The sequence below is a fragment of the Mobula birostris genome, chromosome 5 (assembly GCF_030028105.1).
Source record: "Mobula birostris isolate sMobBir1 chromosome 5, sMobBir1.hap1, whole genome shotgun sequence".
In the NCBI taxonomy this organism is placed as follows: Eukaryota; Metazoa; Chordata; class Chondrichthyes; order Myliobatiformes; family Myliobatidae; genus Mobula; species Mobula birostris.
The window spans coordinates 202,700,731-202,718,595 of NC_092374.1; the positions used below are offsets into that span (position 1 = coordinate 202,700,731).

The 17,865-nt window shown below is 45.8% G+C and overlaps 1 protein-coding gene across 3 annotated transcripts in view; it reads left to right on the top strand.

The window, feature by feature from the left end:
* Positions 1–2,565: 2,565 nt before the first annotated feature.
* Positions 2,566–17,865, top strand: part of LOC140198287 (nuclear factor 7, brain-like) — a 30,374-nt gene continuing 15,074 nt past the window's right edge. Inside the window, exons 1-5 of one of the 3 annotated variants that reach the window (XM_072259351.1) lie at positions 2,566–2,977; positions 3,056–3,151; positions 3,975–4,208; positions 10,370–10,392; positions 10,487–10,605. In XM_072259351.1, coding sequence (XP_072115452.1) covers positions 2,567–2,977; positions 3,056–3,151; positions 3,975–4,208; positions 10,370–10,392; positions 10,487–10,605 — 883 coding nt within the window. In that variant the 5' untranslated portion in view covers position 2,566. Of the gene's footprint in view, positions 3,152–3,974; positions 4,209–10,369; positions 10,393–10,486; positions 10,606–17,865 lie in introns of all 3 variants that reach the window. The other 2 variants (XM_072259350.1, XM_072259352.1) reach the window with 2 other exon arrangements.

Here is a 17,865-nt window from a genome sequence, read left to right on the forward strand (position 1 = left end):
TATGGTGTTTTTCCTTCGTGCTGGGGGTGGCTTCATCATGGCACAAGAGAAGGCCATGGACTGACGGGTCAGAATGGGAATGAGAATTGGAATTAAAATGTTTGGCCACCAGGAAATTCCATCTTTGGCAGATGGAGTAGAGGTGCTTGATGAAGCAGAACCCCAATTTACAACAGGTCTCACCAATGTAGAGGAGGCTGCATTGGGAGCAGCAGATCAAATAAATGACCCCAGCAGATGAAGTGTTGCCTCAGCTGGAAGGACTTTATGGGTCCTGGAATGGAGGTGGGGGAGGAGGTGAATAGGTATTTTGGCTGCTTGCAGGGGTAAGTGTCAGGAGTGAGATTAGTGGGGAGGGTGAATGGACATGGGAGTCATGGAGGGAGTGATCCCTGCCGAAAGTAGAGAAGGGAGGAGGTAAAGATATGTTTGGTAGTAGGTTACCATGACTGTGTGGCTAGGCATAGCTCAAATACCATCTATAAATTTGCTGATGATACAACTATTGTTGGTAGGATCCCAGATGGAGATGAGAGGGTGTACAGGAGTGAGATATACCAACTAGTGGAGTGGTGTCACAACAACAACCTTGTACTCAACGTCAGTAAGATGAAAGAGCTAACTGTGGACTTCAGGAAGGGTAAGACGAAGGATCACTTACCAATCCTCATATAGCGATCAGAAGTGGAGAGAGTGAGCGGTTTCAAGTTCCTGGGTGTTAAGATCTCTGAGGATTTAACCTGGTCCCAACGTATCAATGTAGTTATATAAAGAAGGCAAGACAGTGATTATACTTCATTTGGAGTTTGAAGAGATTTGGTATGTCAACAAATACACTCAAAAACGTCTATAGATGTAACGTAGAGAGCATTCTGACAGGCTGCATCACTGCCTGGTATGGAAGGGCTACTGCGAAGCTGTAGAGGGTCGTAAATTTAGTTGGCTCCATCTTGGGTACTAGTCTACAAAGTATCCGAGACATCTGAAAGGCAGTGTCCTTTATTAAGGACCCCCAGCACCCAGGGCATGTCCTTTCCTCACTGTTACCATCAGGCAGGAGGTACAGAAGCCTGAAGGCACACACTCAGCGATTCAGGAACAGCTTCTTCCCCTCTGCCATCCAATTCTTAAATGGGCATATTGAACCCATGAACACTACCTCTAGTTTTTCATATATACATATTATTTCTGTTTTTGCACAATTCTTAATCTATTCAATATACATATACTGTAATTGATTTACTTATTTATTTTACATATATATAGTACTTCTATATTATGTATTGCACTGAACTGCTGCTAAGTTAACAAATTTCACAACACATACTGGTGACAATAAACCTGATTCTGATTCTGATTCTGATGTGCTGGAGGTTTTGGAAGATGATGTGTTTGACGCAGACACTTATTTGCTGGTAGGGTAGGATGAGAGGAACCCTATCACTGTTGAGGCAGAGGGAAGATGGGGTGAGCACAGATGTTCGGGAAATGGAGGAGATGTAGGTAAGGGCAACATCAACAGCGGAGGAAAGGAAACCCTGTTGTTTGCAGAGGAGGACATACCTGATGTTCTGGAAGGGGAAACTGCATTCTGGGAAGAGATATCTTGGGACTGAAGGAATTTTGAAAAGTTACAGGAGACAGGGTGGGAAGAGGTATAGTCAAGATACCTGTGGGAATCAGTAGGTTTACAGAGTATGTCAGTTGACAGTTTGTTTCTAGAGATGGAGGCAGAGAGATGGGCAAAGGAGAGGGAGGTGTTTGAAATGGACCGAGTGAATTCAAGTGCAGGGTGGAAGTTAGTGGCAAAGTTGATGAAATTGACAAACTCAGCATGGGTGCGTGAAGCAGCACCAATGCAATCATTAACGTTTCTGAGGAAGATTTGGGGAGCGTTACTGGGGAAGGCCTAGAACACGGACTGTTCTATGTAGCCAACAAAGAGACAGGCATTTCTGGGGCACATGCAGATACCCGTTGATAGCCCTCGAGTCTGGAGAATGTGGGAGGAGTAGAAGGAAAATTGTTGAGTATCAGTCCTTCCAGATGGAGGGGAACTGGTTTGTTCTTTTATTGAGAAAGAAATGTGGAGCTCTAAAGCCTTCTTGATGGGGGTTAGAAGTTATAACTCGACATCCATGGTGAAGATGAGGTGGTCAGTGCCAGGGAATTGAAAATTGCTGAGGAGATTGAGGACATGAGAAGTGTCGCGGATGTAGGTTGGAAGGGATTGACTTGAACGGGTTAGAATGGAGTCAATGTATGAGGACACGAGTTCAGTGGGGCTGGAGCAGGCAGGGACATAGGCCAAATGTCTATCTCGCTTTTCAGGAATTGTCCCTTTCATTTCTGCCTCCGGACTCCGGGTTCATTTATATTCAGACTTCTTTAATGTGTTTCTCATCCCACCCTGACGTGGAAAGTGCTGCGATTCCTTCCCAGAGAACACTTGCAGCAGCGTTATGTTCATTCCCGGGACTGCAGCGCATCTAGTGGACAATCGCGGTACTGCAAGGGTTCAGCAGCTCCCAAAACGATCCTGAACCCGGAAGTCCCGAGAGTTAACATGGCTTCGAAACGACAGGTCGAGAGTTTAACCGAGGAGGTAATTTGTCCCATCTGCCTGGATTTCTTCACCGAGCCGGTGTCACTGGAGTGTGGTCACTACTTCTGCCGCTCCTGTATCACACGGTGTTGGGAAAGGGAGGAGAAAAACTCCTGCCCGGAATGTAGAGAGGAGTTTGCAGACTGCACCCTCAGGGTCAATCGGGTTTTAGCAAATCTGTCTGAGAAAGTTCGAAAACTAAACCTGAATCCGAAAGAGAAGGAAAGTAAACTTCGCTGCGAGGAACATGAGGAAGAACTGAAGCTGTTCTGTGAGACGGACAAGACACTGATCTGTCTGATCTGTAGAGATGCACTGGAACACAAGTCTCACAACTTCATGCCGATTAAAGAAGCCGTTAAAATTTACAAGGTAAAAATAACCCGCTTTCGATCGTCTGTTTCTGTTGTCTTTTTTTTTTGTCTAATCCATTCACTCTTTAATTCCCAGGATCGGGTTAAATCTTCCTTAGACTCTCTCACAAAAAATAAATCAGACTTTCAGGAAATGAAGCAGGAACAGAAGGAGAAGATTGCTGGAGTTCGGGTGAGGCTTCCTAAGCAGAATTTTCAATATCGTTGTGTAGTTTTTTCCCCCCTTTAATGCAGAATAGCAGAGTATCGCAGCTCCAGTGCCCGGGGTGCCCTCCAGTACCTCAGGTGCTGTCTGCGTGGAGTTTGCACGTTCTCTGGGTGATCACGAGGGGCCGACATTGCCAAGAAATTATGGATGAATGATTAATTTTCTACTGTAATTAACCCCGTTGAAGGGGGGTTGTGTGTGAATCAGGTGGGAGTTAATGGGTCAGTGAGGAAGACTGGGTTTCAGGGAGTCAGTGAAATGTGATCGATGATCTGAGAACCACTTACTTACTCCCTGTTATGCCACTGGCGTTTAGGATAGCAATGACAGTCCTCCATCTCTGGCAGTGTTCATGTCTTCATTGAACATGTCAGCAGCTACTTCTCGGTTTTCACTACTGTCAGTCATGCAGGTCCTGAGTGGAGACTCAGGAATAACATGGTACTCAGATGTAGAAAGACTCTTCACTGTTTCCGTAACAATTTTGTTTTACCAGTCAGTATTGTTAGCCCTGAGCTGAACCCATCAACCTGGAGGGCCAGTAGACCACTCTTACTCTGGCCTCTACCCTTTGACCTGTTTGGCATGGGTGACCCCACCAAGAGTCAAAGCATAAAGCCCACATTCCAGCCAGCAGAGTTCTTTGGGTCACTGAGGCTCACAAGCCTCCAAACCCAACGGCAAGGATGTGGTCCTCTTGGATGATAATGGGCTGGATAGACCTTCCATATCATAAGGAAATACATCAGGGCCAAATAATAAACCAGCCTCTCCTTTCATTTGACAGGAACAGTCACAAAGCGTTCAGTCCCACATCACATCCCAGTTTGCTGAACTGCGCCGGATTATCACCGAGAAAGAGCAGCGCGCGCTCCGAGATGTCAGGGAAGAAGAGGAGAGGATTCTAAATCCAATGGAGAAAAATCTTCAAGTAATTCAAGAGAATTTAAATTCCATCCAGGAGGAAATCTCAAAGTTACAGGAACAGATGGATCAACAAGACAATATCATATTCCTCATGGTGAGAGATTTCAGTTTGTTTCTGTAAAAGTGCACAGTCACAAAATGATGTATTTTAATTCAGTGTGGGATTTACAAATACTGTAGTTGTAAATTGATTTAAACCAGACAGATGTTTTGACTGTTCCGAATTGTTGTTGTTCCCAAACCGGCCTCCCATAACATCTGTACATCACAGGACGGGCTGCAACCTTTTCGGGAGAGTTCACTCTGATCGCAGCCCTGAGCCAGTGATCGGTTCTGTGATTCCCCATGTATAATATCCCCGAGACACAGAATAACATCCTATGACAGACACAGACTGTGAGTGTGTCTGGTCTGAGGGTCTCTCTGTTAGAAACCTAGAAAAACATACACCACAATACAGGCCCTTCAGCCCCCAAAACTGTGCTGAACATGTCCCTACCTTAGAACTACCTAGGCTTTACCCATAGCCCTCTATTTTTCTGAGCTCCATGTAGCCATCCAGCAGTCTCTTAAAAGACCCGATCGTTTCCACCTCCACCACCGCTGCTGGCAGCCCATTCCACGCACTCACCACTCTGCATAAAAAAAACTTACCCCTGACATCTCCTCTGTACCTACTTCCAAGCACCTTAAACTTACCTCTGTCATCTCCTCTGTACCTACTTCCAATCACCTTAAAACTATGCCCTCTCGTGCTAACCATTTCAGCCCTGTGGAAAAGACTCTGACTGTCCACATGATCAGTGCCTCTCATTATCTTGTACACCTCTATCAGGTCACCTCTCATCCTCTGTCGCTCCAGGGAGAAAAGGCTGAATTCACTCAACCTATACTCATAAGGCATGCTCCCCAATCCAGGCAACATCCTTGTAAATCTCCTCTGCACCCCTTCTATGGTTTCCACGTCTTTCCTGTAGTGAGGTGACCAGGTGGGGTCTGACCAGAGTCTGATATAGCTGCAACATTACCTCTTGGCTCTTAAACTTAATTTTCATGAAGGCCAATGCTCTGTATGCCTTCTTAACCACAGAGTCAACCTGTGTAGCAGCTTTGAGTGTCCTATGGATTTGGACCCCAAGATCCCTCTGATCCTCCACACTGCCAGGAGTCTTACCATTAATGCTATATTCTGCCATCGTATTTGACCTACCAAAATGAACCACCTCACACTTATCTAGGTTGAACTCCATCTGCCACTTCTCAGCCCAGTTTTGCATCCTATCAATGTCCCATTGTAACCTCTGACAGCCCGCCACACCATCCACAACACTCCTCCACACTATCCACAACACCCCCAACCTTTGTGTCATCAGCAAATTTACTAACCCATCCCTCCAGTTCCTCAACCAGGTCATTTATAAAAATCACAAAGAGTAGGGGTCCCAGAACAGATACCTGAGGCATACCGCTTGTCACTGGCCTCCATGCAGAATATGACCCATCTACAACCACTCTTTGCCTTCTGTGGGCAAGCCAGTTCTGGATCCAGAAAGCAATGTGCCCTTGGATCCCATTCCTCCTTACTTTCTCAATAAGCCTTGTATGGGGTACCTTATCAAATGCTTTGCTAAAATCCAAAAACACTACATCTATGGCTGTACCTTCATAAATATGTTTAGTCACATCCTCAAACAATTGAATCAGGCTCGTAAGGCACGACCTGCCTTTGACAAAGCCATGCTGGCTATTCCTAATCATGTCAGGCATCTCCAGATGTTCATAAATCCTGCCTCTTAGGATCTTCTCCATCAACTTACCAACCACTGAAGTGAGACTCACTGGCCTATAATTTCCTGGGCTAACCCTACTCCCTTTCTTGAATAAAGGAACAGCATCCGCAACTCTCCAATCCTCCGGAACCTCTCCCGTCCTCATTTATAATACAAAGATCATTGCCAGAGGCTCAGCAATCTCCTCCCACGCTTCCCGCGACAGCTTGGGGTACATCCCATCCAGTCCTGGTGACTTATCCAACTTGTTGCTTTCCAAAACTCCAGCACATCCTCTTCCTTAATATCTACATTCTCAAGCTTTTTTAGTCCACTGCAAGCCATCCCTACAATCGCCAAGATCCTTTTCTGCAGTGAACACTGAAGCAAAGTATTCATTAAGTACTTCTGCTATCTCCTCCGGTTCCATACACACTTTTCCACTCTCACACTTGATTGGTCCTATTCTCTCATGCCTTATTCTCTTGCTCTTCACATACTTGTAGAATATCTTGGGGTTTTCCTTAATCCTGTCCAGCAATGCCTTCTCATGGCCTCTTCTTGCTCTCCTAATTTCATTCTTAAGCTCCTTCCTGCTAGCCTTATAATCTTCTAGATTCTGATCATTACCTAGTTTTTTGAACCTTTCATAAGCTCTTCTTTTCTCCTTGACTAGATTTACAACAGCCTTTGTACACCATGGATCTTGTACCCCACCATTCTTTCCATGTCTCATCAGAACATACCTACACAGAACCCTACGCAAATATCCCCTGAACATTTGCCACATTTCTTCCAAATGTTTCCCTGAGAACATCTGTTTCCAATTTATGCTTCCAAGTTCCTGCTTGGTAGCCTGATATTTCCCCTTACTCCAATTTACTCCAATTAAACATTTCCCTAACTTCTCTGTTCCTATCCCTTTCCAATGCCATGGTAAAGGAGATCAAATTGTGATATCTATCTCCAAAGTGCTCTCCCACTGAGAGACCTGACACCTGACCAGGTTCATTTCCCAATACCAGATCAAGTACAGCCTCTCCTCTTGTAGGCTTATCTACACATTGTGTCAAGAAACATTCCTGATCACACCTAACAAATTCTACCCCATCTAAACCCTCACTCTAGGGAGATGCCAATGAATATTTGGGAAAATAAAATCTCCCACCATGACAACCCTGTTATTATTACTCCTTTCCAGAATCTGTCTCGCTATCTGCTCCTCGATGTCTCTGTTACTATTAGGTGGTCTATAAAAAAAAGCCAGTAGAGTTATTGATCCCTTCCTTTTCTTAACTTCCACCAACAGGGACTCGGTTGACAACCCCTCCATGACTTCCTCCTTTTCTGCAGCCATGACAATATCCCTGATCAACAGTGCCATGCTCCCACCTCTTTTGCCTCCCTCCCTATCCTTTCTGAAACATCTAAAGCCTGGCATTTGAAGTAGCCATTCCTGCCCTTCCACAATCCAAGCCTCTGTAATAGACACAACATCATTGCTCCAAGTGCTGATCCATGTTCTAAGTTCATCCGCTTTATCCATGCTACTTCTCGCATTAAAATAGACACATCTCAAACCATTGGAGTGAGTGCATCCCTTCTCTATCACCTGCCTCTCCTCGCTTTCGCACTGTCTCCAAGCTTTCTCTGTTTCTGAGCCAACTTCCCTTTCCTCCGTCACTTCAGTTCGGTTCCCACCCCCCAGCAATCCTAGTTTAAACTCTCCCCAGTAGCCTTAGCAAACCTTCCGCCAGGATATTGGTCCCCCAGGGATTCAAGTGCAGCCTGTCCTTCTTGTACAGGTCACACCTGCCCCAGAAGTGGTCCCAGTGATCCAGAAATCTTAAAACCTGCCCCCTGCTCCAATCCATCAGCCGCGCATTTATCCTCCTCCTCATCCTATTCCTATACTCACTGTCATGTGGCACAGGCAGTAATCCCGAGATTACTACCTTTGAGGTCCTGTTTCTCAACTTCTTTCCTTACTCCCTGTAGTCTGTTTTCAGGACCTCCTCCCTTTTCCTACCTATGTCGTTGGTACCAATCTGTACCACAGCCTCTGGCTGTTCTCCTTCCCACTTCAAGGTATCATGGACGCGATCAGAAACATCCCAGACCCTGGCACCTGAGAGGAAAACTACCATCCGCATTTCTTTCCAGCATCCACAGAATCGCCTGTCTGACCCCCTAACTATAGAGTCCCCGATCACTGCTGCCATCCTCTTCCTTTCCCTACCCTTCTGAGCCACAGGGCCAGACTCTGTGCCAGTGGCGCGACCACTGTTGCTTCCCCCAGGTAGGCAGTCTCCCCCAACATTAATCAAGCAGGAGTACTTATTGTTGAGGGGGACAGCCACTGGAGTACTCTCTAGTACCTGCTTCTTGCCCTTCCATCTCCTGACTGTTACCCACTTCTCTGTAAACACAAAATAATCTGCAGATGCGGGGGTCAAAGCAACACTCAACAACACGCTGGAGGAGCTCAGCAGGTCGGGCAGCATCTGTGGAAAAGATCGGTCGACGTTTCGGGCCGGAGTCCTGATGAAGGGTTCCAGCCCGAAACGTCGACCGATCTTTTCCACGGATGCTGTCCAACCTGCTGAGTTCCTCCAGCCTGTTTTGACCCACTTCTCTGTCTCCTGTGGTCCCGGGGTGACTCCCTGCCTATAGTTCCTCCCTATCACCTCCTAACTCTGCCTCACCAGGCGGAGGTCATCGAGCTGCAGCTCCAGTTCCCTGACGCGGTCCCTAAGGAGCTGCCGCTTGACCCACCTGATGCAGATGTGGCCGTCCGGGAGGCCTGGAGTCTCCAGGACCTCCCACATCTGACACCAAGCACAGAAAACCGCATCACACACATACTTTCTGTCCTTATTTTAAACAGATAACTACAACCCTTTATCGCCGAAGCCCCTTTGAGCCAAAGCCTTCCCACTCTGTCTCCCACTACTCTGTCACCTGCCCTGTAAATCTGTCTTCCTTTTAAACTCTTCCCGCTGTTCTCACTGGCCGACCTCCACATGTTTGCACAGTCGTGCCCCGTTCAAACCGCTGAAGAAATAACCGTCATCTTTTCAACTCTGCTCGCTCTTAAACTCTTCCCTCTGTTCTAACTGACCGACCTCCACAGGTTTGCACAGTCATGTCCCATTCAAACCGCTTAAGAAATAACCACTGTTATTTACCACCGTTAACCACTGTTGATCAGTGGGAACTGAGGTTGAATTCCAGAATGTGACACTCACATCAGATTTACCATCTAAACACAAAATACTCTGCAGATGCTGGGGCCAAAACAATACTCACAACACGCTGGAGGGACTCAGCAGGTCAGGCAGCATCCGTGGAAAAGATCAGTTGACGTTTCGGGCCGGAACCCTTCATCAGGACTGGAGAGGGAAGGGGTAGTCTCCCCCCACCGGTATGAACATAGAATTCTCCAACTTCTGGTAATTCCCTCCTCCTCCCGCTCCCCCCATCCCAGTTTCTCTCTTCTCCCTCCCCCAGCCGCCTATCACCTCCCTTGTGGTTCTGCCTCCTTCTACTACCCATTGTCTTTTCCCCTATTCTTTCTTCACCTTTCCTGCTTATCCCCTCCCTGCTTCCCCTCCCCACCCCTTTATCTTTCCCCTTACTAGGTTTTCACCTGCCAACCACTAGCTCTCTCCTTCCCACCCTTTCCCCACCTTCTTTATAGGGCCTCTGCCCCTTCCCTGTTCAGTCCTGACAAAGGGTTCTGGCCTGAAACGTTGACCGATCATTTTCACGGATGCTGCCCGACATGCTGAGTTCCCCCAGCGTGTTGTGAGCTTTACCGTCTATATCCGGTTTGTATCAGGTTTGGTGTTTTGGAGAATTTTGCACTGTCTTTTGTTTTTCAGAAATATTCTTCATCGGATTATATCCCATTTTCCATCATAGACAGGACTTTCAGTCCATTCTCTCCTATCAATTTCACTGCTGCACAAGCCTCCTCCCACCTACTCACCACACCCGGCAACAGTGCCCCCAACTCCATGTCCCCTTATGTGTTTATCCAGCTTCCCCATTACATTCAATCTCTACTGTTCCACTTCAACCACTCCTGTGGCAGTGAGTCCACGTTCTCTTCACCACATTTCTTGTGGGATTCATTAATGACCAACTGATGTTTTATCTTTGACTTTTGGTCTCTGCCCAAGCAGAAATATTTTCTATCAAATCCATTCGGAATCTTAAATTCCTCCATTTGATCCTCCCTGACATCATATCCAGATAAAAATACACAACCATGTAAGTTCCTTCTCTCAGTTATGGTATAATTCTCATAAACATTCCTTGTACTTTCCCCCATGGTTCAATGTCCCTCTTTTTCTATTCATGTCAGTGGGAATGAGCTTAGTGGGAATTTTCAGCAGCTTGTAGTAACTTGGCTCAGGTTCCTGCTGTCGGGATGCCGATGGTCCATATCAATCAATTGAGATCTGTGTTTTATTTATTTCAGGAGGAAGCTCGTTGGAAGAGGAGGTAGGACATGGTCTTTACGGAAACACTATGAATTTATAAAATAGTTCAAATATTACTGATGCTCAGTTTATAAGCATCTGTATAATTTTTACAGGATCAGTGACGATAGCCTGGGATTGTCAGTGACAGATGGTGCCCTACTGGTTGAAAAATTCGATCACCCCTATTTGCTTGACATAGCATCGGAAGAAGTGATTGGCAGCATTAAACAAGGTAAAACACAAGATTCATTTGTCCTTGTTTATGAGACATGACTAAGTTATAATTAGACACAAAATATGGCTGTAATTACAGGCTGATGGGAAACTATAGACAATAAGACATAGGAGCAGAATTAGTCTCTTTGGCCCATTGAGTTTGCTCTGCAATTTAATCATGGCTGATCCTTTCTTCCCCTCCTCAGCCCCTCTCCCCGGCCTTCTCCCTGTAACCTTCGATGCCACGTCCAATGTCCAATGCCCATGTCCATGTTCAATCAAGAATCCGTCGAGCTCTGCCTTAAGTACACCGAACGACCTGGCCTCCACTGCTGCCTGTGGTAATAAGTTCATTAAATTCACCACCCTCTGGCTAAAGAAATTTCTCCGCATCTCTGTTTAAATGGATCTCCCTCTATCCTGAGGCTGTGCCCTCTTGCCCTAGATTCCCCACCATGGGAACATCCTTTCTACATCTATTCTGTCTCAGCATTTCAGCATTCGATAGGTTTCAATGAGATTCCCCCTCATCCTTCTAAATTCCAGCAAGTACAGACACAGAAATGTTAAACGTTCCTCATATTATAACCATTTAGAGTGTTCTGCACAAGGACACCCAAGTCCCTTTGCATCTCAGATCTTTGGATTTTCTCTCTATTTAGAATACAGTCTGCAGATTTATTTCTACTACCAAAGTGCATGAGCATCATTTTCCAACATGCTATTTCATTTGCCACTTTCTTGCCCATACTCCTAATCTGCCTAAGTCCTTCTGCAGCCTATCTGTTTCCTCAACACGACCTGCCCTTCCACCATCAGCTGAAAACATAGCAACAAAGCCATCCATCCCATCATCTACGAGGGTGATTGATAATTTTGTGGCCTAAGGTCCATTTTCTCAGACAGTGCTTACTTGCAATTTTCAATTATCTGAAACAGAAAAACCACAAAAGTTATTAACTTCAAACTTTCTGCATAATCACTCAAAGAGTTGAACTGCACGTGCATGTAACGACAGCAGTATAACTCATCGCCTTCTATGTTAGGCCATGAACTTATCAATCACCCCTCGTAAGTCATTTATATACAGCATAAGTAGAAGTGGTCCCAACACCGACCCCTGTGAACACCACTGGGCAACCAACTAGGATGTAATAATTTTATTCCCACTCACTCCCTCCTACCAATCAGCCAATGCTTTAAACATGCCAGTAACTTTCCTGTAATACCATGGGCTCTTAACTTGGTAAGTAGCTTCGTGTGGCAACTTGTCAAAGGCCTTCTGAAAATCCATATATACAACATCCCCTTTATCTATCCTACGCGGAATCTCCTCAACAAATTCCAACAGGTTTGTCCGTCCAGATTTTTCCTTAAGGAACCATGCTGAATTTGTCCCATCTTGTCCTGCGTCACCAAGTACTCCATCACCTCATCCTTAACAATTGACTGCAACATCTTCCCAGACACTGAAGTCAGGCTAACTGGTCATAATTCCCTTTCTGCTGCCTTCTGCCTTTCTTAAAGAGTGGAGTGACATTTGCAATATTCCAGTCGTCTGGCACCATGCCAGAGTCAAATGATTTTTGAAAGATCATTACTAATGGCTCCACAATCTGTACCACTACCTCTTGCAGACCCCGAGTGTGTAGTTCATCTGGTCTGGGTCATTTATGTACCCTTGGGTCTTTCAGCTTTCTGAGCACCTTCTACCTTGTAAAATTAACTGCACTCACTTAGTTCATCTGCCACCTCCTTGTCCCCCGTTATTACTTCTCCGGCATCATTTTCTAGCAATCCTACACCCATTCTTTATTATTTTCACATACTTGAAAAAGCTTTTATTATCCAATTTGATATTGTTTGCTGGCTTGCTTTCATATTTCATCTTTTCCGTCCTAATGATTCTTTCAGTTGCTCTCTGCAGGGTTTTAAAAGCTTCTGAGTCATCTTTTCCCACTCTTTTTGCTTTGTTGTATGCCCTCTCTTTTGGTTTTACATTAGTTTTGATTCCCTTGTAATATTTTACCATTTGAGTATTTCTTTGTTTTTGGAATACATCCATCCTGCACCTTCTCATTTTTCCCAGAAACTCACTCCATTGCTGCTCTGCTGTCATCCCTGCCAGCATCTCCTTCCAAATTACTTTGGCCAGCTCCTTTCTCATACCACTGTAATTTCCTTTACTCCACTGTAATACTTCCATGTTGGACTTTACCTTCTCCCTATCAAATTACAAGTTGAACTCAATCATTTTGTGATCACTGCCTCCTCAGTAATCGCTTCTGGTTCATTACGTAACACCAAATCCAGTAGAGCTGATCCCCTAGTAGGCTCAGCGACAAACTGCTCTAAAAAGCCACCTCTTGGGCATTGAACAAACTCCCTCTCTTGAGATCCATTTCCAACCTGATTTTCCCAATGGACCTGCATGTTAAAATCTCCCATGACGATCATAACATTGCCCTTCTGACATGCCTTTTCCATATTAGACCATGAGATATAGGAGCAGAAGTAGGCCATTTGGGCCATCAAGTCTGCTCCGCCATTCAATCATGGGCTGATCCAATTCTTCCAGTCATCCCCACTCCCCTGCTTTCGCCCCATACCCTTTGATGCCCTGGCTAATCAAGAACCTATCTATCTCTGCCCTAAATACACCTAAATGTTGAAAAGGCAAGATAGGGTGGATGTGGAGAGGATGTTCTCTACGGTGGAGTTTCCAGAACTATAGGGCACAGCTTCAAAATTGAGGGGCAACACGATAGAACAGAGGTAAGTAGGAATTCTTTTAGGCTGAGAGTAGCAAATCTGTGGAATGCTCTGCCACAGACTGTGGTGGAGGCCGAGTCCATGTGTATATTTAAGGTAGAAGTTGATTGTTTCCTGATCGGTCAGGGCACCAAAGGATATGGCGAGAAGGCACGTGTTTGTCATGGAGTGAGATCCAGGGTCAGCCATGATGGAATGGCAGAGCAGATGCGATGGGCTGAACAGCCTAAATCTGCTCCTATGCTTTATGGTCACAGAACCGGATTCAGTTCCAGAGTCCCACCACCATGACTCTCCTCTGTTAGGTCAACACCCCCAACGGTATCCAAAGTGATATACTATACATGTTGTTGAGGGGGTGGCCACAGGGGCACTCTACAATGGTTCCTTAACCGCTTTCCAAAGGACCATAAGATATAGGAGCAGAAATAGGCCATTCGGCCCATTGAGTCTTCTCTGCTATTCAATCATGCGCTGATCCAATTCTTCCAGTCATCCCCATTCCCCTGCCTTCACCTCATACCCTTTGATGCCCTGACTGATCAAGACCCTATCTATCTCTCCCTAAACACACCCAAGGACTTGGCCTCCATAGCCACTCGTAGCAAGAAATTCCACAGAGTTACCGCCTTCTCATGAAAGTAATTTCTCCGCATCTCAGTTCTTTTGTTTTGGCCTGTGCCTTCGTGCGTGTGAGTCTGTGTGTATCTGAGTGCGTGCGTGCATCTGTGATTTTGTCTTTTTCATGGCTTTTTACAAGGCGCGGAGCGAGAGAGAGACTGTGTGGTGCGCCACTCCTCACACAGACATTTCTGCAGTATTTTCCCTTTATTTTACGAGGTCGAATTGCGATCTCGACACTCAACCCGGCACGGATGGAAGGCGTACTCGGGAGCGGACCCGACTGGTTTCGAACCTGGGAGCCTCCGCTCCCGGGTCCAGCACCGATGTCATTGTACCACCAGCCAGCCCCGCATCTCAGTTCTAAGAGGACGTCCTTCAATCCTGAAGTCGTGCCCTCTTGTCCTAGAAACCCCTACCATGGGAAATAACTTTGCCATACCTAATCTGTTCAGGCCTTTTAACATTCAGAATGTTTCTATGAGATCCCCCCTCACTCTCCTGAACTCCAGGAAATACAGCACAAGAGCTGCTAGATGTTTCTCATTCGGTAACCCTTTCATTCCTGGAATCATTCTCCTGAATCTTCTCTGAACCCTTTCTAAATATATCCTTTCTAAAATAAGGAGCGCAAAATTGCACACTATATTCCAAGTGTGGTCTCATGAATGCCTTATAGAGCTTCAACATCACATCTCTGCTCTTAAATTCTATACCTCTAGAAATGAATGCCAATATTGCATTCACCTTCTAAACAACCGACTCAACCTGGAGGTTAACCTTCAGGGTATCTTGCACAAGGACTCCCGAGTCCCTTTGCATATCTGCATTTTGAATTCTCTCCTATTCTCTTGTAATCTGTGGTCCACATCCTAGCTACTATTGGGAGGCCTGTATATACCCTTGCATTTTCTTAACTCAACCCACAAGGATTCAACATCTTCCATTCCTATGTCACATCTTTCTACTGATTTGATGCCATTCTTTGCCAGCAGAGACACGCCACCCCCTCTGCCTACCTTCCAGTCACTCTGATGTAACGTGTAACCTTGGACATTCAGCTCCCAACTACAACCATCCTTCAGCCACGATTCAGTGATGGTCACAACATCATACCTGGCAATTTGTAATTATGCAACAAGATCATCCACCTTACTTCTTATCCTCCATGCAGTGAAATACAACACTTTGAGTACTGCATTTGCTACCCTTTTTGATTTTTCATCCCTAATGCACTGATACTCACCCTGCTGGCTCCAGTATGTCCAATCATCTGCCTGCCCTTCCTGACAGTCTGACTGCAGGCTATCTTTGCCTTTTTACCATCCATCCTACCCTGAGACCCCTCACTCCAGTTCCCACTCCCCTACCAAATTAGTTTAAACCCTCCCCAACAGCTCTCACAAACCTGCCTGTGAGAATATTGATTCCCCTCAGGTCCAGGTGCCCCTTGTCAGTTTTGAACAGGTCATACCTCCCCCAGAAGAGATCCCAATGATCCAAGAACCTGAAGCCCTGCCCCCTGCACCAGTTTCTCAGCCATGCATTAATTTGCCAAATCATCCTGTTTCTACCCTCACTGGCGCGTGGTACAGGCAGCAATCGAGAAATTATTTCTCAACTTTCTACCTAGCTCTCTAAGTTCTCTGTTCAGGACCTCTTTTCACTGTGCTAACTGCCTATTTACATTTCCATTTCTCATGACAGACTCCCAGCTAATCACCTCCTGCAACGTTGGGGTGACTACTTTCCAGTAATTCTGATCAATTATATCCTCACTCTCCTCTACCATCCAAAGGTCATCCAGCTGCTGCTCCAGATCCCGAATATGGTCTTCAGGGAGCTGGAGCCGGATGCACTTCACATAGATGGTGTTCACTGGGAAACTCTGGTCTCCCAGGACTCCAACATCTGGCATGAAGAACACACAACAGGCATTTACAGCACGAGGTACAGTAAGAGAAAAAAAAGTGAACTTTAACAGAAGCTTACCCAGAGTAATGCCTCTTTTAACAATGAAGCCTCCTTTGAGCCAAAGCCTGATCCTCCTACTCTCACCACTGACCTAATCCCAACGATGATCGCCCCAACAATGGCCGCTCCACTTGTCCCTTTTGTACTTTTAAACAAGTGTCGCAAACCTGCTGGAAACCTCGTCACCGAGGCCTGCTCATGCCTCTGATTGGGTTGTCGGAATTGAAGTTAATTCTGGCACCAACCCCATCTGTCGGGAAGCATCGCTGTCACATGGTCAGCTGGAGATGTCAAATCCCTGAACAGACCGACCCAGGGGCAACATACAACCAATACACGCCACTGTTATGTGAACCACTGCGTCCTGATCCCATTCACACTGGACAAATACGCCAATGCACGAGTTTGAATCTGAACACAGTCGCTATGGTATTAACATTCAATGAATGACATTAAAGGGGATAAAATCTGGTATCACTGTGGTGACAGGGATTGTCAGAAAAATACACCAGTCCTTCGTGCCACTCACCGTGTCTGACCTGTCCGTGACCGCAGTCTGATTGACTCAGCCCTGCCCCCTGCTGGACTCGCGAGTCTCACTGTTGTTATCAAACCACCACATTGAAGCATCGTCAGACTGAGCCCGGAAACACCGATCAGCATTGACTTCGGTGAATGATGGGAGAAGGTAATGTAACCACCTGGCAAATTTCCCTCACACACATGTACAAGCACGATTGATAGATTGTAGTCAGAGCTTCAGCATTGCACAGCATTACACACACACACACACACGCACACAACAGTGATAAATACCCAGACGCACCAGCAGACTGGGACACATCGTCATTTACATTCAAGAGTGAAATCTGCCACCTTTATCCAATCTGCCTGTTTTTGTGGCACTGAACTGATGTCACACCAACAGTTCACAGACAGACTCCAGGGTGAGATTCCTCAGGAGGGTGATCTGGGAAGGGGTTTGGTAGAAGTTGAACCCATGGCCCAACTCATCCATCAGGGCTAAGATGTCTTCTTGAGTAAGTCCCATTTCCGTGTGTTTGTCCCATATCCCTCTAGCCATTTCCTATCCGTGTACCTGTCTAAATTTATTTTAAAATATTTTAATTATACCATGGACCATAAGACTAAGATATAAGAGCAGAATTAGGCCATTTGGCCCATCGAATCTGCTCCGCCATTTCAGCATAGCTGATCCAATTTTCCTCTCGACCCCAATCTCCTGCCATCTCCCCACATCCCTTCATGCCCTGACCAATCAAGAATCTATCAACCTCTGCCTTAAATATACATAAAGACTTGGCCTCCACAGCAGTTTGCAGCAAAGAATTCAACAGATTCACCACTCTCTGGCTACAGAAATTCCTCCACATCTCCGTCCTAAAAGAATGCTTCCCCATTTTGAGATTGTGTCCTCTGGTCTTAGACTCTCTCACCATAGGAAACATCCTCTCCATATGCACTCTATCAAAGCCTTTAACCATTCGATAGGTTTCAATGAGATCAGCCCTCATTCTTCTGAATTCCAGTGAATACAGGCCCAGAGTCATCAAACGCTGCTCATATGACAAGCCATTCAACCTCGAATCATTTTCATGAACCTCCTTTGCACACTCTCCAGTTTTAGCTCATCCTCTCCAAGATAAAGGGCCCAAACCTGCTCACAATACTACAAATGAGGCCTCTCCAGTGCTTTGTAAAGTTTCAAACTTACATCCTTGCTTTAATGTTCTAGTCTTCTTGAAATGAATCCCAACATCACATTTACCTTCCTCACCACAGACTAAATCTGCAAATCAACATTTAGGCAATCCTGCACAAGGACTCCCAAGTCCCTTGGCACCTCAGTTTTTTATATTTTCTCTCCATTTAGAAAATAGTCAAGCCT